The 26,260-nt window shown below is 44.0% G+C and overlaps 1 protein-coding gene across 1 annotated transcript in view; it reads right to left on the bottom strand.

Annotated features, from left to right (window-relative positions):
* The window catches only part of gas7b (growth arrest-specific 7b), a 59,517-nt gene extending 34,233 nt beyond the window's left edge, over positions 1–25,284 (bottom strand). Inside the window, 2 exon segments of the mRNA XM_083786689.1 lie at positions 7,693–7,810; positions 24,790–25,284. Of these exon segments, the coding sequence (XP_083642815.1) occupies positions 7,693–7,810; positions 24,790–24,969 (298 nt within the window). The 5' untranslated portion in view covers positions 24,970–25,284.
* Between the last annotated feature and the right edge of the window lie 976 nt (positions 25,285–26,260).

Genomic DNA, 26,260 nt, shown 5'->3' with positions numbered 1-26,260 from the left:
CCCAATTCGGCCCGGGCTGTGCTATGTGTTCGATGGTACTTATAGCAGTGGAGACAACAGAGCCAAAGCCCATCAGCTCAAATGACACGCATGATGGCAGAGAGGGCGCCGACAGGGAGAGAGACTGTATAGCCTTCACATTTGATGGAGGACACCGGCAGAACCTGTTCCTTCATTGGCCCTAAATGCCTCGATTTGTCTCCGTTAGCTTGTCGTGAAGCAATCAATACCGTGAGAGGAGTGGGATATATTAATGCAGAAGAATATGGTCAAAATCAAAATCTACTTAGCTCGCATCTCCGGCGCAGGCTTACTTGTCAAAGTGATGTTTACAAATCCGGTTTTGTGTTTTTATTTAATACACATTCAGATGGGTTCAATAGGCGCCCGTGAGGAAGCGGGATTGTAAAGGCGAGAGACATCCGCATAGCATTATCACAAGAAGTCAATTAAACACACATCGCCGACTCTAAATTGAACACGGTTTTGAAATGTGTTTTGAATAAGACATAATTTCTCTTATGCGCAAGACAAAAATACGCCAGTCGTCATTAGCAAAAATGTGAGGATGGGGTGAGAAAGCCTGTACATTTATTATAAAGTGTTGCGAGACTAGAATGAAACAAGGTTGGGTTACTAGGCAACTGTCTCTTGAAATGCAGAATGCAAGTGATCATTTTCAAATGAGTTTAAACAGGTGAGAGCTGGGCCAGAACACCTGCCAAGCCCTGCCAAGCCTCAGATGTGGCTCGTTAGCGACACGTTACACTGTATAAACAGCAACACATGGGAATAATTGTCACGCAAGAGACATATTATAGTCTTAACGCCAGTGGTGGACAAAGTACTCACATTCTTTACTTGAGTAAAAGTATCAATACTGCAATATATAAATGCTTTGTTACAAGTAACAGTCTGAACTGACTTCAAAGTATCGGCATCAAAGTGTACTTAAAGTACCCAAAAGTAAAAGTACTCGTTATGCAGAATAAAAAAAAAACTTTTGAAAATAGCAGATCTACAAGCAAAGTGGTTAATGTACGTTTTGTAATAACAATAATCAAAATCTACAAAGTAACTATAGTAACTAAAGATTACAAATAATTGTAATATATGCCTCTGAGTTGTAGTAGAGTAGAAGTAAAAGTATTGGATATTGGAAATACTCAGTAAAGTATAATACCTCAAAACTGTACTTAAGTACCGTACTTAAACATACTTAGTTACTTCCCACCACCACCTGAGGCCTATACTATATCAATTATATACTGTGTAGCAGCTGAGGCATTGATTAGAGCCCAGCAGAGATTTGTTTTGTTTTCACGATTTTCAATTACTTAGTTTCAATTCATTGTGTAGCCTAACACTATCAGAGTTGAAACAGGCCAGTGCAGAATATGTGCCTGTATATCCATACATACAGTAGCTAAATCCTTGTTATACCTCATTTGATCCATCTGTCTCTGAACAGATGCATGCACTATAGGCCTGCTAAGTGTTCAAATGACAATAATGAGAAGTCTTGAGGAGACTCACTGGCGCTATTTTAAGCCAGCGTGTCAACGCGGCCTTAATTCCATTGTTGCCGTCGCCACGTTACAGCATGTAGAGATATCACAGTTTATCTGAACAGTTGGGGGAGAAAAAGGACTAATGGCCTAGTTAGCTTTGACATGCCATATTTAATTCATAACCATATGACACTCATCTCCCCTGTTGCATTACTTGCCTTCTGTTCCTGGTTTCATCAATTAAGGGAACCCCTTTTGGTGTTTTAAGCGTTGAGTAATACTTTAGCTATTGAAAAATAGCAGATATACTAAGCTCGTAGTGCGGCAAAAATAGTTAAAATGTGCCTCAAATCTTTCAGAGAGAACGTTTTTAACTAAAATCTTTGCTTCTGGGGGGAGGGGGGGGGGGTCGGCGGCATATTACATAATGTTTGGGGTCCTTGACGTGAAATATTGAGAAACACGAGGTTTTTCAGAAAAGTGGCATGATTTAGAAGACAGGCCTAAATGGATTAAAGCACAGAGAGTCCATTCACATGTAGTATATATGCCATATATCATGTCTTCTGGCCACACGGCTACGCGCTACATAGCGTTCCTTCCTGCGGGCCCCCATTTCACAACATCAGACCAAACAAGGAACACAGATGATAGGCCTCACATCTAAACATTGCTGAAGTATTTCGCGTGTAGCATACACTTTCAATGACGTCGTGTTTACATTAGACATTCCAGTTACGAGCCATTTCTGCGCATCTATAAAACAAGCATTTATAGCTGGGTGCAATTTAGAAGCCATTTATAAATACCTGGCAACGTTCGCAGACCGCCTGTTTGTGGCAGCTACAGCTATGTGCACCGGGGTTTGGACAGTGGTGTAAAGTAACTAACTACATGTACTCAAGTACAATTTTCACTTTACTGGAGTATTTCCAATGTTCAATACTTTTACTTCTACTCCACTACATTTCAGAGGCAAATATTGTACTTTTACTCCACTACAATAATTTTAAAACTTTAGTTACTAGTTACTTTGTAGATTTTGATTATTATTACAAAACATAGCCTACATTAACCACTTCAGCCCTAGATACATTTCGGCAATTGTAGATTGGCTATAAAATAGCTCACAATGCGCCGCGATGCGACACATTGTGAGCCTGTAGATCTGCTATTTTCAAAAGATTTTTATACATTTTGAAGACTTGAAATGAGACCTGCTGCATAATGAGTACATTTACTTTTGGTACTTTAAGTACATTTTGATGCCAATACTTTTGTACTTTTACTCAAGTACATTCTGAATTCCAGACTTTTAAGTAAAACACTCAAGTACATAGTTTTTTCCCCACCACTGGGGAGTGGGACGGATGTGTATTCTGAAAGTATTTGGTTTGGATTGTTTATGAAGCCAGACCACTGGACAGGCAAACGGTGACCACTGAGAATCCTCGTGAAACCAAACCGCGGGTGCAAAAGCCGAGCGCGGTGTGGGGGCGCATGCAGCGCTGGGCTGTGCACACAGCAATGCAACAGAGACAAAAAAGAAACACCCAGGAAAACGAGATCACCCACGCATACAAGCTCTGTCCTCTGTTACCATGGCGACACAGAAACATTAAACATGTGACCTGTCAGGCACGGGGGGGGGGGAACACACACAGGAACACGCTCGTCGCTGTCGGGTGGAAACCTTGTATGTCCGACCGACACTGTTACTTTTCTGGAAATGGACAAATTAACCTGTGTTCCAAAATGGATTAAGTTATTTGGTCACAAAAAAAAGACCGGCTGACTGGCTGCTTTAAGTAGCCATGTGAAACTAGGGGGTTTTCATGATTTAGTTTTGCACAACAAAACACTCCTTGGGCTAAAAATGGCCATAGCCGTCATCACAAATGTGTTGAGGTCAGCACATTATGGGCACATTTGGGCAAGTGGCTAAACACCCTATAGTTTGACATGTCACATGCTACATAAAGCATAATGACATTTAGAAAATCTTGCCTATATAGGTTGTTAATGGTATGGTCACATATATCCCCCTATAAAACAGGATTGCTCAATACCAACAGCCGGTCAGCAAGTGGATTCATGAATGTATGTATGTATACTATTATAGACAATATTTTAGGACAATAAAAAAAACTATATACCACATTTTCCACTTTAAACAAAAGAAGCATGTTGACTATGGTTCAATATTCATAAAACCTACTGATACACTTCACTTTACCACTTTCACTTCCCCCAAAAATTACAAAATTGCAACAATAGCCGATCCACAAGCTAGATCAGCAATTTTTGCAACTTTTCTGTGACACTATAGCATATGACAAAGTAGGGCATTCATTCATAATAACAATATTCAAAACACAATTTTAAATATGAAGAAACAGGGCTTTCTGACCGACAGGAATCAAATCTGGTTGAACTTCTACATGCAAGAAAAGGGCGGTCTGGCTAAAATAGAGAGAGAGAGATGCTATAAATAACGATTGTTTCATTAGAATGTTATCAGATGGGGTCGTTTGGAAAACGCAGTTACAGTTGCTTTAGCCCATTTAGGCCTGATGAATTAAAAACATGTCTTCTAAATCCTCCAGTTTTCTGAAACAAATATTTTTCACGATTTTTCAAAAATAGCAGACCTACAAGCTCATAGCGCTCCACCGAGTGGCACGCTATGAACTTGTAGATCTGCTTTTTTTTTCAATAGCTAAATTATAATACAAAAGAGGTTCCCGCCTAAAATGGGTTAGTGGCGAATTGGAGACAGCTGGGGGCCAATATGGCAATAACTGTGCAGCATGCGCGCCGCGGAGCATTCTCCGTCGCGCCAATTTCTCATTACGCAGCAAAGGCTCTCGAAAATACTATTCTTGTGTGATTTTCTCTGTCTTTATGAGGGTAGCTTTTTTTGCAATACCCCTCTTGGCAACAATGCATGATTCTCTTACATATAAGGGAGTGAAGTCATTGGGTTTTTGGCTCCTTTCCCTTTGCTATTTTTACGAACGCAAAAACAGCAGAAGGAAAATAAATCGGAACAAAAACTAGAAATAGAAGTTGTTTTCGTTTAATGCTGAGAGATGGATGTTGCTGGAGATGTTGTGCTTTCGTGTGAAACAGCCGTGAAACATTAATCGATGTCCTCCAAAAGCCATATTGAAAGACGAAAAGAAAATAGCAAAACAAAAGGCTGTGCCAGAGAACCACAAGAAGTGCCAAACAGTGTTGTTTTCGTCGACTAAAACTAACGACTACCTTTTTCCACTGACAAAAACCAAATGGAAACTAAATGAAAACTAAGCTATGATGACTAAAACTAAGACTAAATATACTGTCGATTTTGTCAACTATAATAATAGTGGACAAGAGATCCAGTATAAGTAATTTTACACTTGGTTGCATGCTGAAAATAGCAGATTTACAAGCTCACAACGCGTCACGCTTGTAAAGTGTAAAGTCATTACGACGGCATCAAGGCCCGACTAAATCAACTGTAGATTTAGCCGACTAAAGTCTCATGATATTTAGTCGACTAAAACTAGACTAAACACTAAAACATCCCAGGTGACTAAATTAAAACATCAGAGACTATGACTAAAACTAAAATAGAAATGTGCTGCCAAAAACAACACCGGTGTCAAACACAGAACACACACCACGTCATCTCCTCGTCACATCAGCGGCTGTACCCCTCTGGAATATTATAGCTGATTATCTATTGCCAGATAAGCCCCGCCGTTCCTATCACACACACCACAGACAGACAAAACAGATCCGGAGAGCCCACTGCTGCATGGGAAATGGGCCAAACGGGGGAAATATAAAGAGAATGCTGAGAGAGCGTAATGTCAAATAAAAATGTAAAATACATGAACCACGTGAGCCCTATACCGTAGCATCCCAATAGAGGGCATATGCACATGCTTAAAGTGAATGGCACATCGAGTGGCAAAGCAACATGCAAAGTGAGTTTAACGTTGTTTGACGTCGTTTAATAATGCAATCGGATAGGACTTTTCTGTCAGGATACATGGGTTGTCGAGGCCAGAAAGTAGTTTTTTTTGCCACTCAGTAGGCATTCCTGCATAACTTCCGGGTTTGATGATGATGTCACGCACATACCCTCTATTCCGGGGGGGGGGGGGGCACATTGTGAGCGCGTATAGATCTGCTATTTTCGGGCGTAAAATTGAAATACCAGAGGACTTAGCAAAGAGCCCTGGGGGACCCCGGTGGTCAGCTTTAAGTATATAGGGTTTTAAGTGGTTTAAAACAAATCGGGCGCTGCCAAGTCCGCTCACGCTCGTCCCACAGAAGCATGTTTTTGGTTCATCCCCCATTAGTCCAAATCCCATGAGGAGGAGGAGGAGAGGAGAGGGATGGAGTTCTCTCTCTGGTCTCTGGTGGGCCTGCAGGGTGGAGTCCATGGGCTTATTTTAGAATAGCCTCCTCTCTCTCTCTCCCCGGGCTCAGCTTCCATACCATACCACAGCACTGTGACCATGATCGGAGGCAGGCTGCAGCTAGGGGGCTTTGATGAGACAGATCAGATGAGATCCGCTCTTACTGTAGCAGACATAACCATGTCTGCTACAGTAAGAGCGGTTGTTGCTTCCGCTCATCAAATCAATAATGTAACGATCACAGTTTAAATATACCTCCTGCGCCAGTGTTGTTTTTGGCAGCAGATTTAGTTTTTTTAGTTTTAGTCGTAGTCTCCTGGATAGTTTTCATTTAGTTTTCAGTCACATTTTAGTCACCTGGAATGTTTTAGTGTTTAGTCTAGTTTTAGTCGACTAAATATCGTAAGATTTTAGTCGACTAAATCTACAGTTGATTTAGTCGACTAATTATATTTTGGCGGGCCTTGATGCCGACGCGTTGTGAGCTTGTAGATCAGCTATTTTCAGCATGCAACCAAGTGTAAAATGACTTATACTGGATCGCTTGTCCACTAGTCCCTTCCTAACATTTTAGTCTAGCTTTTATTTGTTGACGAAATTGTCAGTATATTTAGTCTTAGTTTTAGTCATCATAGGTCAGTTTTAATTTAGTTTCCATTTAGATTTCATCAGTGAAAAAAGGTTGTCGGCGAACATTTTTGTCGTAGTTTTAGTCGACGAAAACAACACTGTCCTGCATGTGATTCTGACTCTCCCCCCCCAGTTTGTGTATGTGTGTGTGTGTGTGTGTGTGTGTGTGTGTGTGTGTTTGATTGGTGAGTGAGTGCAAGCAGCTGCACCGGGAGAAACTTCCGATAACCTTTATTACACACTGAAGTGAAACTAAGGCACTCGTGAGGAAACTGCCACAATGCCACGACGAGATATTAGTGTCATCATTCAAGCTAAGTTACTGTGAGTTCACTTGGGGATAGCATAAAGACTGCCGCCAGTGGGAGAAGACCAATTGAGCTGTCTCTCTCTAGACCAGACAGTGTATAGCAGCCTATATGCATGAGTGTGTTTGTGTGCGTTCGTGTGCGTTCGTGCGCGTACGTGCATGTGTGTGCGCACGTTGGGCCTTTGTTTGTGTGTTTATGTGTTTTGTGTCATTGTTTCTCAGTGCGAACATTAGCATGCTACGGGGAGAAACAGAATACTAATTGTGTTGGGGGTGTTGGCAGAAACAAGGCCTGGAGTCGAGGAGCTACCAGTTGTCGCCTTCTGGTACCGACACTCTGGAAGTTAGTACGCGCTCCGACGCTGCCAGCAGAACCAAAGTGAAATCCAGAGCAAAATGCGACACATCATGTTCATAATAAATTAAACTTGAATTGACCCATTTTGGGCGGGGACCCCTTTTGGTGTTTTAAGCATTGTTATACTTTAGCCATTGAAAAATAGCAGGAGCTTGTAGGTCTGCTATTTTTTTAAACTTGTAAAAATGTGTTTTCAAGTGCGTTTTTAACTCAAATCTTTGCTTTTGGGGGGGGGGGGGGGGGGGGTCCCATGGAACAACATATTTTCAGATGGGGGTCGGCGGCCTATTATATATAATCTTTATGGTCCTTGACATGAAAATGTTTGTAGGGTTTTTCAGAAAACTGTCAGGATTCAGAAGACATTTGTAGAATCATTCCCAGGTCAAAATGGGTTAAACAGAACAGCACATCCAACTCAGACAATTAGACACTATTGTAATTGTATGCGCATGTACTCACGATTACCATTGCTCGCCGTGTTGACATAGTAGCGCCGCCCTTGTGGAGACATGTAGCATCTCCAGTGTGGTGGCAGTGGATCCCTGAGGTCCTCCTCGGGCAGGTGGCTCAGCGACGCCGTCCTCTGTGGAAACAACAACAACAACACAAAAAGCAACAAATAAACACACCAGTATAGAGCCACAACCACCACAAACGCAACTCGGGAGGTTACATTAAAGATAGGTTTTGCCCCAAGTCAAACTGCTGCTTTGTTATTATATTTTCCATTTATTCGAGGTCATAAGAGAGTTCTAATTACTGGAAATATAACTATGCACACACACACACAAAACACAGGCGAGGCAGCACACACGCTAACGGAGAAGCACACAAGACTCAGCTTGAGTGCAATGAGGTTCTCATTTCCTGAAATATTTCGCAACCAGCGGGCCGGTGACATCATATAATATGTAGCGCAGCGGGCCCAAAGTCGCACAGCGAGGAACACAGAGAACAAACTGCCGTGGTTCTGTGTGTTGTTGGACAGGGACCCAGCTCTACAAAGTGAGTATATGTGGCCATATGCACACACACACACACACACACACACACACACACACACACACACACACACACACACACACACACACACACACACACACACACACACACACACACACACACACACACACACACACACACACACACACACACACAGTGCACTGCTGACTAAAAACACAGGAGGCACGCGGTCTCTGCACAGCTGCTATGCATTAGCATGAAAACAACATACTGTAGCTAAACGTAAAGCCAAGAGGCCATTGGAACGCATGGTGATGCTATACGGAGGCGGGGCTTAATTGTTGGGAAACCCAGATGAATTAAATACCACATCGATTAGTTTTGTTATCGAGGGTCCCACAGGGTTTAACCCATGTTGGGCGGGAACCCGTTTTGGTGTTAGCATTGTTATGCTTTAGCTATTGAAAAATAGCAGATCTACAAGCTCATAGCGCGCCACCGAGTGGCGCGCTATGAGCTTGTAGTTCTGCTATTTTTGAAAAATCAAAGAACGACTGACATAGAAACATAGCTTTTTCAGAAAACTGTCAGGATGTGGAAGACATTTTTTTAATCTGATCTCAGGTCAGAATGGGTGGCCAGACCTGTGTAACTCAGAAGGACGATAATAAGGCATATATTGCAGAATTTGCAGTCGGGGTGGGAAACCCCACTTTCAGGAAAGAATAGCAAAAGTAGCAGATCTACAAGCTCAGAACGAGCTTGCAGGATTGCTATTTTGGATACTTTTGCGTGATGTTTTAGTTGTATGAATCAAAGGCATTAATTTGCAGGAAAAACAAACAAGAAGTTAACCTATTTAGACCTGATGTCGAAATAAAAAGAATATGTCTCCTGAACATTTTTTCTATATCAGTGGTGCTCAATATTTCATGTAAAGGACCCCAAATATTATATGTAATTGCCACTGACCCCCATCTGAAAGTATGTTGTTCCAGTGAGTGACCCCCCCCGGAAGCAAAGATTTGAGTTTAAATAGTTTTTTTCAAAAATATCAGATCTACAAGCTCGTATCGCGGCACCGAGTGCAGTGCTACGAGCTTGTAGATCTGCCATTTTTCAATAGCTAAAGTATAACAATGCTTGGAACACCAAAAGGGGTTCCCGTACTGAATGGGTTAAATGGGTTTAACCCATTTAATTAATGTGTTTATTTGACCACTATTGTTTTATTAATGGCCAACATTAGCACTTAGTATAGTCACCTTAATAGTGTTCCCCACTACTAAATCGTCGTAGTCGGGGCATAAACCTTTTGTCGCAATGTTTTAACCGTTAAAACATTGCGACGAGCTTGTAGATCTGCTATTTTTCAACAGCTAAATATAACATATTGCTTAAAAACACCAAAAGGGGTTCCCGGCTCCCGCCCAAAATAGGTTAAACGCGTCTGCCCACTTTTGCGTTTCAACATTAGATATCGTCAGGGCCATGATGCACCGACCGAGTTGTCAGTGGCAGACAAACACTATTATCTGTGTTCGCCGTATTGATTCTGGCTACAAAGTGCCCCTCGAGGTAGGAGCCACTTGTTCCCTTACCTCACACAATGAAGTCATTAGAAATCACTGCAGAGCAGGAACAAGAGAGAGGCAAAGCAAGGCTGCTCGCCGGCCCCTTGCTTGCATGAAGCAACGTCAACCCCCGGTGACTTACGACTTGCATGATGTAATTATACACAGTCGCCTACAACATTACTGTGATGTTTCCCCTTTGATGGTCTCAGTGGTCACTGTTATATTTGTCCTCCTTCCGCCCCTCAGAAAAAGAGAAGAGAAGAAGAAAAAAAGAGAAGAAATCCTCAAATAGTTCCAGTATATTTCTCTCTGTGTTATCTCAGCACTGAAATGTATTCTCAGCGTCTGTCGGCTGTAAATATTTTCCGAAATACAGTGACAAATGTGTGCTGAGGAACAGCCAGTGCAAGTTGAAAAAGACAAGCCTAACTTAATATACGTAGTATAGTATGCAGTTACTCTGTGATTACAGAGTTAAATCCTTAGCGTTCATTTGTCTCAGAAGAGTGTTATTAAATGGAACCACATGGACCAATACGGGTCCATTTGGTTCCACTTGCGGATTCTGCAGTGTACTCTATTCAACAAGTTCAGAGGCAAGGCATCCTTCAAATGTTCAACACCCCTTTGCAATCGCTGCACTGCTGTTTGTCCTTAATATGGGTCAGTCTTTCCTCTTTACTAGGTTTTGGAACCCTTTAGGATTTTAAGAATTCTGGTTGCTTAACGATTCCCTCTTAAGGGTCCGACGGGTACAAATGGAAATAAATGGAACCTTATGGGTCCATTTGGTTCCATTTGTACACTCTCAGAGTGAAATTAAAAAGTTTGAGAACCACTGGTGTAGTAATTGTATAGCAGATGTCAAGTCCACATACCAGCTCTGACAGTGTGATAAAAAAAAACAGTTCCAGAAACAATTCCAAATATGATGGAACCGATTCCGGTTCTTCAATCTCGGAACCGTGTCTGAAAAGGAACCGGTTCCGGGACCCGACCCTAGTCTTTACACTAGTTCAATTAACTCGCAGGACTTTTTCAGCGCACTGAAAACCTTCAGTGTAAAATGCTAGTTTCCTGTTGGTTTGTTTCGTACACAATTAAACCCCCCATATCTGATCTGGGAACATGAAACACAAGCGCTTTGTTTGACCACATATTACGCTTTATCAGTGAAGTGACACCGGTGTATTGTGTTTCACTGAGCTCAGGATAAGACAGATGGGAGTATAGGCCTGGTACAGTCAGGGGGGCACAGTCTGCGAGGCTCTTGGCCATAGCATATCTTTGGCAGTCCACATGATACATGATTTCCAGCGCTGCAATAATAAATGAATAAATAAAAGACCCACAACAACCACAAGCTGTCGGTGAACCTGCCGTGCAAATCTCTCCTCGAACGACTGCGGTTTGTCAATATGCAAGCTTTAAAGTCTCAAAATGAAACTATGACTCAGTGTTCAGACTTTCAGAGAGAGTTCTCAGCTAGTGTCGGCAGGGACAAAAGTATAAAACTCCCCGTCTTGAAAGAGAGTTAGCGGTGGATATGACAAGTCGCTCACACAGAGAATCAGCTGCGAGTGATTGAATGGGAACACCTTCGCGGTGCGGGACACTGTGACAAATCTGAGAGCCAGCTTGTCTCGGCATATGCAACGTTAAATAATGCACCATTCCAGATGGTTAACCTTATAAACCCCAGACAGCCTTTGGCTCCACATTCACAGCATGCCAAAGAGCCCCTGGCAGAGAACAGACGAAGACTCATCCATGGCTATACGATGAGTGAGAGAGGCAACCACAACACTCGAGGCGGCTTCCAGTGTCTTGTCTGTGAGGCTTGCCCGGTTTTTCCTCCCGGAATTTTCCCCCAGTGATGGGTGCATGGGAGGGGCTGGGGGGGGCAAGAGACATGTGTGTCAGATCAAAGCAAAACTCCAAAGCAAACTGGACATTGAATGTTTCCTTTATCCCTGTGTTGCGCTTCTGTTTTTACCAACGTTATTTTATTTTTGTTGTTTCTCAATTCTCATAAGCACCCCGTCCGTTGTAGCAGTGCTTCAGCTGGTATTACACAGCCATCTGCCTTGACTTCTGTGTGCGCACCCACCCGCTCCACCCTCCCACCCCTCACTGGGGAAGATTCCGGGAGGAAAGACGGGACAGCCGCCTGCGAGCTGTGTGTACTGTGCAGACACACGAATGTCTGTTTTCTGGAATGATCGCACCAGCGCTGAAGGTTTAATTAAATATATTTCATCATCATCATCATCATCGCAGATAACATCAAGGGATTCTTGTATGTGTTACTGGATGGGTCTTTGGAGGGGAGTGCAGTGTCTGAGGGATATTTACGAATACACGTCTGAGACAAACATGTTCTCTTCCCCGATAGCAATACATGAGTATGCTGCAGCTTCAAGTTGACACTGCAATATCAACGTGAAAGTACGAGGAACTAGCACAGTGACAAAACATGAATTCCAGACACATTCTGAACATTCTGTGGTATGACTGGTATTGTACACTCCCTGCGAATTACATACGTAACGTCACCCACACACCCGACCGACCCAACAAAAAGAACACGCCGCATCTTTTAATAAGGCACACAAGAAAATGCCCCATGGTCTTTTCATTTCAGTGACACTGGCTCTCTGCCTGGAAAACCAGGGGTAATTTGTTAAATTCCTTTGGAAAATGGCCATAAATAAATAGTCAGCCCTGGCTCTGAGAGGTCAGTGGGAGTGTAAAGGATGTTGTAAACATGGTTGTTACCCCGTTCACCTGCACTTTTAACGGACTAGGATAAGGGCACTGGGAAAAGTTTCTGCATCGCTTCAACTTTCAGTAATTAGCCAGACACTGTTATTATAATCTGAATATTTGTGAAAATGTGGTTTGCGACGGTATCCAATGAATACTCAGTCTACAACATGCAGGCCTGATCTAGTCAAAACAGAGTCTTCCTGCTGAATGTTAATTGGACAGTGTGGGTTAGAGAGGCCACATCAGTAAGTTGCACCGGGAGGCATCTGTGCTCATTTTGAAAAAAGATTGGCTGTGGGAAAGGGTTAGGCGAGGAAACAACATCCATACATAAACACACACACAGTTTATTTGGGTGTCAGACAAAACATGCTGAAAGTGGTGAATTCTAGAAAAAATCCATCTAAATAAACAGCTATTGTGCATCTTAGTATTGTCCCGGGACCATGAAATAGCAGACATTAGCATATTAGGCACGCAGAATAACAGTACAAATTCAGTAAAGAATCGCTGATCAGGCTCCGGACAGCTGGTGTTAGCTGTCTGGGTCTGGGCACCTTTGATTGATTGAAAAATATTTGTAAGCACTGCAGGAAGTGTGTTTAAGCAGAGGAAAGCACAGTTCACACACAGGGTGCTAATTCCACCTGACAGTGTGCTGCGGGTTCGACTCCCGATCCCGACGACCTTTGCTGTATGTCACTCCCCATCTCGCTCTCTCTCTCTCCGCATTTCCTGTCAGTCTGCTATCTCTATCAATAGAGGCACAAAAGCCCCGAAAATATATTAAAACTAGTAGGAAAGTCTGTGAAAGATTTCACGTAAAACATTCACGCTGCGTTCATGATTTGAGGATTTTTGTTTCAAAAGGGCCAATCCTGCAAACTTTGAAAGCCAATGTTAGCCAATTAGGATGGAATATGAAATATCGGACAGATCCATTTTGAACACGTGACTATAGAGATGGTGTGTAACGATTTGCGGGATTTTTGGACAGAATCTGGAGTAGTAATATAAAAAAAAGTGTTTTTCAAAAGTCTGCCTCCTGGTGGTGCTATAACAGGCCGTTCTGGAAATGTGGGGGCAGAGGTTCATTGTTGACATCGAACGGGTTAACGGTGCCGGAGATTAGCTTTCCACAGACGGACGGACGGACACACGGACGGAAGGACGGACAGACACACGGACGGAAGGACGGAGTGAAAAACATACTCTCTCCACCTTCGGCCTGGTGGAGACAAAAAAGCAGAGCAGTCTACAAGTTCACAACGCGCCGTCACAGTAGGTCAGCCATCTTCGGAAGACAGTAAGTAAGTATAGACCAGTGGGGGAACCTACTCAATGAAGTATAAAGGGTGTATAAGTGGTTCATGTTCATTTATTTATCTTTGGCCAAGTCTATTCTTAAAGTTTCCCGAGAGTTGCAGACGTGGGACACTACACCACACAATAGAAACATTGTGATGGATAGGTGACTCACTGAACGCAAGCGACACTATGCGTCAGAGAGGGTTTTTAGGCAAAGGTGGTCAAACCCACGCATCGTCTGTCTGGGGTAAGGTGGAGAAATGTGCAACGTCAGTGGTCCAAAGTTTCAACACAGCGGCTCAATGGAAAAGCCCTATTCTAAAAGCGAAGCGCTGTCCAAGTGAGTCAGTATCCCCTGACTGGTGACTGGGTGTGTGCTCAGGGTGCGCACGTGCACGTGTGTGTGTGTGTAATATGTGTTATATTAGCACTCAAGTGTGTTTGCATACACTGCTGTTGCACACAGCATGTGTTCCGTGTGACTGAATCTGTCCTTTAGTGACCTCTCTAAAAACATCTGGACGTGGGAAGAGGAGGGTCTGTGGGGGTCGAGACCTGTCAGACCAGCAGTGCAGTTTCCAGTTGGCCAGAGATCGGAGAGAGAGAGAGAGACTCGGACTGAATCTTGAACATGGACATGGAGGATGGACGTGAGCCATACAAACTGTCTTACTGAACCAACTTGGGACAGCAAAGATATGCTCTAGTATCTCTTCAATCCAAGCTATTCTCAGTGAGTGTGGCTGTAAACCATGACATTTTCAAGTCTGCCGATACATAGATGATTGTTTCCCTTTTTGTTTTTCATTCCCTGAGAAATAGCAAGAAATGTTTCTATCTTCCTGAGATGACATGTGCTTACTTTCTCATATATATATGGGCAAGGCCGGTTCGTGAAAAAGCAAAACCACGAGCAAACTGCAGCTGCTGCACGCATCGGAGCAGAGCTGCAAACAGCCACGAGCGAGATGAGCGAAATCCACAACAAAATCCAGAATGTTAATCTAACCCCCCGAAGCCTATAAATCAGACCAGTTTTGCTGGCACCATCACACGGACGGAGCACAAATTAAGCGTTCAAAGAGAAACAACACAGCCAGGTCTGAATTACGCCTAACGATCCGTTTCTTCACTCTCATGAGTGAAATGATCGGGCCGAGATGTGACAACAAACACAAGTGATGCACACAGAGTTCTTTTGGCAGGGCGTCTTCCAGACAGTCAGGAGGTATTACCAAAAATAGCTGCAAGGTACACACACACACACACACACACACACACACCTCTGTGTGCTCGGGAGTCTGAATTGATTTCTCTACCATCCCTCCCTCCCTCCTCCCCTCCCTTTGCTGACAGCAGAGTTGAAGAGTGACAGACACACGGGGAAGTGTCTGTTTCCTATTATTCACTCATAAAACACCTCTGCCTTCCCGTTCTGTGCGTGTCAGCACCATCGTATTAGTAAACTACGTTCCTCGACTTTACGACTACAGTCACACTGTGTAAACTTTAGGGCCGTCAAACGATAACAGTTTTTAATCGGATTAATCACCATTCGAACTATGTCCAAAGTCCAAACTATGCCATGTTTTTCTGTATATTGTTGTGGTGGGAATGGTAAGATGGCGGATATATACATTACCATACGTATGTATGTTTTATTCTTTATTAAGTTACAAAATACAAATCCAGTGTGGCAGGATGGTGTCTTTCTGTCTATCACCAAGTTGTCAACTTGTCATGCTTTGTGATTTGAGGCTCTGCCTATGTACATTGTGCAGCCTTTTATGGCAATAACCAAGATAGATAGTGCAGAGTCGATGGGATTATGGGATGTGTGGGGCGGGTCATTCAAGCATGGATTAATTGCGTTAAAGATTTTAATCAAATTTATTTCACAAATTAATTTACTCTACCGCTAGCCTCATTCATTGCCAAAAAAAATCACACCCGTGTGAAGTGAGTGGTGCAACTCCATGTGGGGGTCCCCGGGGGGTCCAGACTCCAGACCCACAGGATCACGGCCAGGGTGCCGGCCCGGTTCCGGCGAGCCGCCCCACGTCCGAAACGGTAGAGAAATGACAGTTACCCTCAACTGTACTCTATACTGTCACTGTACGGTACTGGCTAGCACAACTGGAATTACCATATATTGAGTTAATATGTGCGTGTGTATTTGTGTGTGTGTGTTAGGTTGCGCACAGGTGGTGAAAAACAACCATGCTGTTTATCGTGCTCAGATGCACCCAGCCAGCCACCCACACACATAGCTCCATAAGGGAGCGGTTGCACCACTCAAAAACAGATACATTAAAGCTTCTGTGCTACAGGCTGCTCTGCGACGCAACTATACTGCACCAACATTGGGTTCACCACTTATGCCCTTTATATTTTGTCATTATGACGGATAGAGGAACCTTTTTATTTAGCCCTTTTCCTCCCAATGTAGTTGCTTATATGCCAATGTATTCCTCCTCCCACTGCAGCTTCTTGCCACTGCATGCTGTAACCTAGCGGCTCACCTGCCACCGGCGGGAGGACGCAGATGCGACGCATTGTGAACATGTAGATCTGCTATTTTCAAATGGATGCAACGTATACTATATAGGGCTGAAGTGGTTTGTGTGTTTTGTAACAACAATCTACATCTACAAAGTAATTAGTGACTAAAGTTTTCATAATAATTGTAGTGGAGTCAGAGTACAATATTTTGCCTCCGAGATGTACATAGTAGAAGTAAAACTACTGAAATTTGGAAATACTTCGGTAAAGTAAAAGCACCTCAAAATTGCACTTCAGTGAATGTTCTTAGTGACGTTCCACCACTGCTGACAGGAGCCTGACAGCCCGCAGGAGGAGTGCGTGCAGCGACAAAGATCCCCCTCCCTGGCCATGTCTGACTTCCCTCTCCCGCGCACACGGCCCATTATGTTCCTTTTTTAGACGCTTCAGGCTAAAAAAAATCGAAATCTTCTACATTCTTTTCACCCAACAACAAGCCCAAAATATAGGCACAGTACGTCAGGTTGAAAAACGTGGCTAGACGAACAAACGTATATATGGCTATTTTTGGATGTCATTCCAGGAAATCACAGAACATAACTGTGAAACAGAAGTAAAAAGAAAAGGGACGCTCTTATCACATTCCGTGCTCAGCCAATCAAATCATCACATTCGGTGCTACGGACACACACACACGTGTGTGTGTGTGTGTGTGTGTGTGTGTGTGTGTGTGTGTGTGTGTGATGGCTGCTCAGCACAGGTCACCCAGCGGTATTGCCGTATAGTACTAAAACGGACATGCATACATACATGGGAACATACATACATACATACGGACACACGTAGCTGTTCATTGGAGCGGTTAGGCGGTCGCTCAGGGGAGAGAAAAAGAGAAGAGACTTCCACAAGAACTCATGAGGTCATAATAACAACAACCTCTCTTCAGTCATTCTTCCCAACGACGTTACCCAGTGGAGACACCAAACAACAAACTATAACCAACAGCTCTTTCCCTGGACCTCCAGCCAGAGTTCCCAACCCTCTGAGATCACTCGGCTGGTGTCTGCTGCAGGGCCTCTCTCCGGGTGAGTGAGAAACGCAGCCAGCGAGAAAGTTCTCACACGTGTGTCGGGCAGCTAATTACTACCGTAAGGCTATTATGGGGGATGAGGGGGAGTCGGTCTGTGCACTGGGCTGGAAACACTGAGCTGGGACTGAATCGGAGAGTAGATTGGATGTGCTGTGGGAGGGGGGAAAGAGCAGAGAGAGAGAGAGGGAGGGAGAGAGAGAGAGAGAGGGAGAGATGGGGGCTGCACACCAGACCCTATCTTTATTTGGGAGACATTGTTTTGGTTTGGGCAGATGTGGGAGTCTGAGACACAGCCTCGTTCCCAGATGCACAGACACTCAGAGACAAGAAGGGTCACACATGCACATTCAAGCATGCGCATGCACGCTCGTGTGCTGGTGCGCAAGCACGCACGCAGTGTGGATGGAGACACAGACACACACCATTTGCTTAGGCCCTGAGCAGACGATGATGACAGATGTGTCTGTGCGTGCGCGACTGCGCGTGAGTGCATGTGCGGTTGCATGCATGCATGCATCATGCATGTGTTCTGCTCTGGCGTGTACGCTGAAGTGCTCCCTCTGCAAGTAACTAACAAAGCCTGTTTTGTGCACGCCCGGTAGCCCCGCCCACCTCCTCCTCTGTGTGAATTGCTCCAGCCCTGCTCCTCCTCCTCCTCTGGATGTCTCCGTGCTCCGGGCTTTGCAGACGACACGAGAACACAACACCACGCCTGACGTGACACACAATTGAATTACAGTTGAATGTTGAATGAACGCACTGACTGGCATGTGGCGTGCTCTCTCTCTCTCTCTCTCTCTCTCTGTCTCTCCAGTGTACAGATGCTATCTGGGCAGGACAGACTTGGTCATCTCCTCATGATCAGATAATATGTATATGGCTGCGTGTCATCAATCCACTGCCAAAGAATACTTTAAACTCACAGTGACCTTCCTTCACGGTAACAAATGTAATGTTTTACAAATGTTTTGTGATTTGAGTTTTTTTTTTTTTCTTTCTGATTTAAGCCAGTTTTTTTATTGACCCTTCGACCCTAATACGGTCCCATGTAGTTGCCATTGCTGTTGTTATGGCCAATGTTTTATGTTGGCCAATGCCCTGCATGTAGCACTTTGAGGTTTGCGGAAATGTAAAGTGTGCTATAAATCAAATGTGTTATTATTATTATTATTGATCTGTGTTGCACACTGAAGTCTGTTTTGTACCGGATGACTCTGAAGAATGTAGTATGATGTAGTATACATCAAAACGTGGGTCACTCCTTGTCCTCGCACCTTCCATTCATCATTAGGCCTAATAAAAGAGGCTTAATTGTCCGAGCTGCAGTGTGACAGAGTGTCTCCTTCTCATCGTCTGTTTTGTACCCTCAGCGAGACCCAATGCAGTCAGCCAGTTGCGGAGGATAATAAACGGTATAGGCCTAAATGGTAAACGGTGCATTCATATAGCGCCTTCCTCTGAGTTTCTCCATTATGGTTTAGGGTTTACATTGAATGCATTACCCCTTCCTTCACACACACAACGGCGGCGGCGATAATGCAAGGCACCGACCCGCTAGACGGGAGCAGTTTTAGTGGTTAAGCGCCTTGCACAAGGACACAGACAATAAGGCAGGAGCATGTGGTCGAAGCCGGAGCCTCCCGATTCCCAATCGGCCTCTGTACCTCCAGAGCCACTCGCTCACTGCTCCATAATATTTCTATTATATTCTCTAACTTGAAAACACACTAAAGAGGTTAGGGCTAAAAGTGCTCAGTGACGTACCACTATATGTACCGCCAATTTACTGTAATCTAATGTTTCAGAGCTCTCTGAATGTTCCGTGGAATAACAAATGACATCGGGGTGAATCCATGTATTTTGCCATGACATGATCGGCGCAGGGAGGAGGTCGCTGTTTTCCAGGATGCCGGGGGAAGCACCTGGCTACATGCTGGACCAATGGGGCTGACCCCAGTATTGCACTACACACTGTACACAGGGATTATGACAGCCTAAATCATCATCCAGACCAGCACCCGAAGCCCCCACACTCAACTATACAGATGATTCTCTCTCATAATAAACGCAGCTGACATATACAACCACGAGAAACACTGAGGAGGCAATTGCAGTTATGTATAATTTACAAAGTGAGTTGCGAGCCCTTGCTTTGCCTAATTTACAGCCCTTATTCCCAAATCACTTACAACAGTTCCCCTGGCTGAACAGAGTTGTAACGTCGTCTAGCAATTCATCCTTTTGGGGAGAAATTAGGTCCAGTCAGTGACCAGAATATAGTAGTAACGTAACTTAATATCTACACTTACATAAAAATGACTTTTATTCTTAGCCTGGAAAGAAAGACTTTTATCTCAACCTGGAAGAAAGAAACTTACTAATGCAAGTGGCAAAATGTACACACACTTAAGCAGGCCCAAATGACTCTAGTCAGCGAGGAGTCATTTGGGACTACGCCTCCAGATGTCTGCCTCATAGACCCAGCTGCGGAGCTCCTATTACACGTTAACTGCCCACATTAATATTTCAACGCTTATGGGGGAGCCTTGATTTGTTATGGGAATGCCCCGTGCATCCTGTGGGCAGCGTTGTCTAACTGAACTCCGGCTGACTGTCCAAGGCCATAACTCTGTTTATACTATAAGTGCAACAGCGCAGGTTCAGTGAACTACTACACTTGTTATTATACGACTATTTATCTTATGGGGTATAGTCTCTCTTCTACATCCAGACATCCTAATATCTTAGTCAGCTACACCGTGCTCTTGATACGAATCCAGTTATTGCAGTCATGTGAACACAATGCTGGCTGCGGAAAGGCTTGGAGACAACTTGGAGACAACTTGGGATCAAAATGCATGTGTCGATCAATGATTTAAGTAGCAGACAAATAGAAAATCAAATATTTTCTCTGTACCGTAGCATGACTGAGTGAAGGATGGATATACTACAATAAGACTCCACAACAACTAATGGGATAATGAAGTAATGGTATAATTACTATAATAACATAAAGCCACAGTTTGATGTGGCGTGCGCCTTCTTTGATCTGTTCGGTTGACGTGACCAGAATAAAATGTGAAAATGTGTCAAGACATTCACAGCCTTGAAACAACAACTTGCGATAATCGATCAAGCACACTTACACTGACCAGTGCTGCATGTTGACTTGACAGTAGCTTTGAAACCCCACTCACGTAAAGCTGGAAATTTACTGGAATTTTTTTTTCCCTGCAGGAAATGCCTATTAAATACCTGTCCATTCCGTACGGTCAGTTTAACGTCTTCCTAACTTGTCAGAACCTGTAATATCCTCCAACCTTTTCATGAATGAAAAGCATCCGATGTGGGGCACTCGGGGTGGTATAGCGGTACAAGTACCTGCCCACCACTGCAGAGTCTAGGGCTTCCTATACTAGTGTCCGTGTCCAACTATGATGGAGTTATAAAAGTAGCATAAGTTATTTCAGAACAGTGTGTGTCTGGGGAGTGGGCACGAGAGAGAGAGAGAGAGCGGGAGGGAGAGAGAGAGATGTATAATGCACATGTATATTGTTTTATCCTCCCCTTAATGTCCTGTCTCGTGTGACTGTAGACACCTCTTGCTCAAGTGCTGTAATCGTTAACTGAATCTAAAGTGGGAACAATCCCGTGGCAGTGCTAAACTGTAAGGAGGGCAATATGTTACGTTTTTATCCAGCAATGTGCTAGTATTCCAGTGGAAAATGTGTAAAAGTCCACCCATAACAGGGACCATTGTTGCACTCTTTGAGGGTTTAAGCAACACTCAGGATTCCGCTGTGTAGTCCACCTGCAGTGAGTGAGTGTGCTGGAATTTGTTCAAATTCACTTGCACGTTAAAAGTGCTTAACCGTTAAACTAAAGGATCAACATGTTCTCTGAACAATGCGCCCCATTCAGTGTCTTTGGGTTGACATATCAGTGAGTCATCGTCGCTGATGTCACCCGGCCTCGTCTCATCCAAGTCACCAGCGATTGTGTTAATCTTCTGCTGTAAACTTTTGTTCCCCCTCTCTTCTGCTCATTAGGTGTGCAGTGGGTGCAAATCAGCCCGGTCACTAAACATAAATCAGTATCATGACTCACACTACTGGTGTGCTGGTTAATTTCTGGACTGGTTGCCATGACCACTGACTGTGGAACACACTGCGAGGGGTATGTTAATTGAGTTGATATACGGTTAATTCAACAACACTTTGAATGAACTTTACAGGACTTTGAGGACCACAATGGAAAACAAAGCCTGTATGGCTTTTTGTGATATCCTTTTAGCACCATTGTATAAATCGTGCCACTGTACTATTTGCTGTTGATAAAGTATTATGCCTCAAAGGAATTAAACAAACTGAGAAAACAGAGGGGGCTCCGTTCCCAGCTTTTGAACGCATTTAAACCATCTGATCGTGTTTATTATAGATAGTGTATTTACTGTTAGTAAAGATAAGGATCAAGTATAACGCCTGTGGAGAATGTTTAGATGGGTTTCTGCTGAATGATTCATTAGTCTGTGAAGAATAGAGCCGTTTGGAGAACAAAAGCCCCAATGCTGAGGGTGACAATGAAGGGGTGTCTCAGGGTTACATCAAAGAGGTGCATTGTGAAACCATGCCAGCTATAGAAACACATTCCCTGGTCTAGACCATCAATTCAACACACATTAGCCTGAATGTGTGATTGCGACAGGATTATGGCAGCAAATTCCTAAATTACTGTGTAACCGGTGAGCGGAATTTAAGGCGATTTCCTGTAAGGCTTTTAACTGGTTTACTGAAAGGAGGAATTAAGGAAGTGACTGTTGTTACACCATCAGCCGGGCATTTCCATGGTGCCATCACCCAGGTACGGTCTGAGTACGCTCTGCTCATAATGACAGTTGACTCAAGGAGAAGTGGACGGAGCTTTGAGTTTTCCCCGTTGCAACATGAAAAAAAATGCCGCAGCTTCTCTGCATTCCAGATGAACTGTGTTGTGGTGCAACTGATAACGCACCCCTCACACTGAATATCTCTTCTTTACAAAGGCACAGTCCTGTTCTAAAGCTGAACATTGACTTTTCAGTCAAGCTGCACTGCAGCGAAATGTATCTCTGCTAACATATCTACGTACTAATCCAACTTGTACTGTCAAGGACAGGTAAGCTCAAGCGATGGTGCAACTCTTGCAAACATGAACCCTCCCAACCGTGGGCTTAACAAACTGTTTAAGTCATTATCTTCACCAGGTCAAACTTTTTGTTCATGATGCCAGTAGGTAGGAAGACACTTGACTTATTTTAATTGGCCTCATGGTGGCACTAAACCAGCGTGCTTAACGGTTTGGCCTATTACTCTTGAACTGTAGGTCAGACAATTTCCCTGACCGACTTTCATTGCTCCCAAAGTAGACCAGGGAACCGGTCTAGTTCTGCAAATGCCCCCAAATCATGAATGCAATATCCAATCAACACCAAATGTGAATCACATGTGGAAGGGTCTATGTAGAGAACATAACCAAAAGCACTTTCACTTCTGCCCACAAATGCAAAAGGTTTAACCAAATGTCATAGAAACACCATTTCTCCTCGCGGCTTCCTCTGTACCGATGGCTGCGACATCTTACACAGCCCTGGGTAGGCCAACTGACCTGGAGGAGATATGCGCTTTAAAGCGGAGCTCCCAGGCGACCAGAGCAACTGACCACCCTACTGGCCAGAGCTGGAACTGCAGGCAGGCCAAATTCATGGAGGTATTTTCGTGACGTAGGACGCAAAATGGGTCTCAAAGTTGAGACCCAAGCGCTTTGGAAAAAAAAGGCACTATATATAAATGCACCCTTACGTCACCACAACCATGTGGTTCCCAGGGACTCCTTATAGTGCCACTGGCATTCCTATAATACTGTATATTAAGGATGACTGGCCCAGATTTACTGTAGCTTCAGGACCGAGCTGCAGTTGTCCAACTTGGGATCTGTGTTTTGGAGAAAAGTAGTACACTTAACGCCAACCTGAGGGTTACACCCAGTATGAGTGCATTTTGTTGCTACTTTTAGAAACCTGGCAACAAGGCCCCACTCCCACTTTCAACAATTATTCTTTTGTTTTGTCATTTCTGTAAAAGAAAACCATGGGTGTATATAATATACTTTAAATATGCATCCCTATTTGTCTAAAACACCACAGGGGAGGGAGGGAGGGGGGGGGGGGGGGGGGCTTGGCTTGGCTGTAAGTCTATTTCAACATGACGACCAGATCATTTCTAAAATGTCAGCACAAACCCAGAACTATGGGCTGGATTGGTCTGGTGTGTTTGGCCATTCCATTTCATTTGTTTGTTGTTCCAAATCACAGCAGAGCAGTTTACATCATCGCTTTTTATCAAATCACACTGTTCTCTGGGACAGTGATGAGGTGAGAAGTGAAGGCGGCTTGTGTACTGTGGCGGGGAGTGTTGGCATCGCGCCCATCGCCTTTGGATACGAGGCACAAATGATCACGATACTCATAATGGTTTCATTGCTTGCAGACAACAAGCCATTTCCTGATCTCAAGACTCAAGTCACTCACATCCCATCCAATAAAAAATTGACCATTAACCACTTAAACCCTTTAGTTAGGACCTCTTTTTCCCTCTCTACACCACATCTCTTCACCAAAAATAGACTGACCTACAAGTTCACAAAGCGCTGCAAAACGATGTGAGCTTGTAGATCTGCCATTTTTTGACCAATGCCACCCCCGTTGGCACTCAATATAGATGCATTGCTGGTGTTCCAAGACAAAAATAATGTTTAAAGTCAATCCAATTTTCCAAACACAATCTGTGATGGTGCTTTTAAAATAGAGAACTTTTGTCGATTCTGGTTCTTTATGCATGTTCAGCTTTGGAGAGACAGAGACAGACAGACAGACATACAGAGAGGGGGGGGATGCTGTGCCTGTCCTGAGAGTGGAGCCTGCCTCCTCAGTCTCTCTCTGCCCTGCCCCAGAGCATTCATGCGCACACAGACAGCCAGGGGACCTGAGAAGAATTCCATTGGAATGTTTGTGGAATGAGGAAGTTTGGAGACTTCAGAGACATTCAGTCAGTCGACTCAGTCGAGGAATGGGGGGTGATGGATGGGTGTTAATCCCACGGGGTAAACTGTTTAATAACACCGGCAGAAACTTTCCCAAATCTAATTTGGAGACAGACGTTTCTTTTTCTCTCTGCGAGTGCATGCCAGAACTAATCATTTATTTCCGAATTGTTATTATTTTTAAGTTAATCCCCCCGTACCAAGAACTAATAAGCATTTTTCCAGACTAAAATGTGCTGCCTGCTGGCTATAGGATATATCACACCTTAACCTTACCTCCAAAACCTGAACATAGCTTGAGGGAAACCATCCCCTGGTCCCATCCTTCTCTCCTTCCCACCAGCCGCCTGGCAGAGACTGCACGACCTTAATGATTTCTCCGGCTTCGAAGCTCAGTCCCTGCTGATGCTGGTCGCCGCTGAACGAGTACAAACTTTTGCAGTAAGATCCAGACATCGCGCGTCCGTCCGCGGCGCACTCGAATTATTCTCAACAACAATGCCCAGAAAATATGATCCCTCCTGGGGGCTAAAAAAAAAAACACACACACACACACACACACAAACTTGGCTTTCTCAATGCCGACTTTCTTGCGGAGCCCTTTCAACTCGTCAATGGATAGAATAACATGCTGCTGCGGGATCCCTGATGGCAAAAAATAAATGATTTTGTGCGCAAAAGTAACAGGTTATTCCCAGAGCTGTCAAGCGTGGCTCCGCTCGGCTCCTCTCTCGCCTGAGTGTGTGTGAGCTGAGCTGTGTCTGCGCTGCTGCTGCCGCGCCTCACCAAGTCCAGTGACTGTGACTCAGTCAAGTCAAATCTCCTCCCAGATACATTTACAACACAACAAAAAACACACAGCCCTGTCCGGACTTCGGGACTCGCATCGCATCTATGCTACCCAGAAGTAGCCAAATGCTAATGTTGAATGTTTTGTGATTGCACACTTGACTTCATTAGGCAACACTTTTAATTTCATTAAGAAGTCAGGAGTCAGGACCGTTGCATTAAAAGCCACGGCCCCCATTTTATAAACATCTCTGGGACCCCCATGTACTCATGTAGTATAATGTTAAATCCTCAAAGCTGTTAATTTAATTTTAATTGGCTCCTAAATCAATCATTTAGTTTAGGACTCCCTGGGGTCTCCCTAGTCCTTATTTTTTACAGTCTATGGTCCCTACCTAGCCCTCCAAGCAGAACCCAATGGTACTGAAGTTTCTGACATTTTTGACGACACAGACCATGGGGTCCTGTTCCAGCAGTATCCTGCCACCTGGTACGCGGACATAATAAAACATAAACACCATGTTTGCGGCCTGTCTGCGCTCTTTGACGACTTTTTTTCGTAAGTATAAGTACCCATACATGCCGCTGCGAATATCTCCTGTGGCACGGAAGCCGTTAAGTATTTAAACTTTGTTTGACCGATTTGGTCGCTTTGATTCTTCTCTTCCTTCCTTGTTTATTGACACCTCATTGTACCGCCTATCTGGCTAGCTAGTGGCGCTATAGCTATGACAGAGCAGATCAGAGGCAGGGACGTAGCCGGCACAAGCCAACCGCACACCGGGAGGCGGTACAATAAACGGTAAACAAACAAGAAGAAATAAAGCGACCAAATCGGTCAAACAAAGATTAAAAATACTTAACGGCTTCCGCGCCACAGGAGATATTCGCAGCGGTTTGTATAGGTACTTATAGTTCACGAATTCAGAATAACTCAAACAAAAAAAGGCCGTCAAAC

The sequence above is a fragment of the Protomyctophum parallelum genome, assembly GCF_964188405.1.
Source record: "Protomyctophum parallelum genome assembly, chromosome: 17".
In the NCBI taxonomy this organism is placed as follows: Eukaryota; Metazoa; Chordata; class Actinopteri; order Myctophiformes; family Myctophidae; genus Protomyctophum; species Protomyctophum parallelum.
This window is presented reverse-complemented; position numbering and strand designations above follow the sequence as displayed.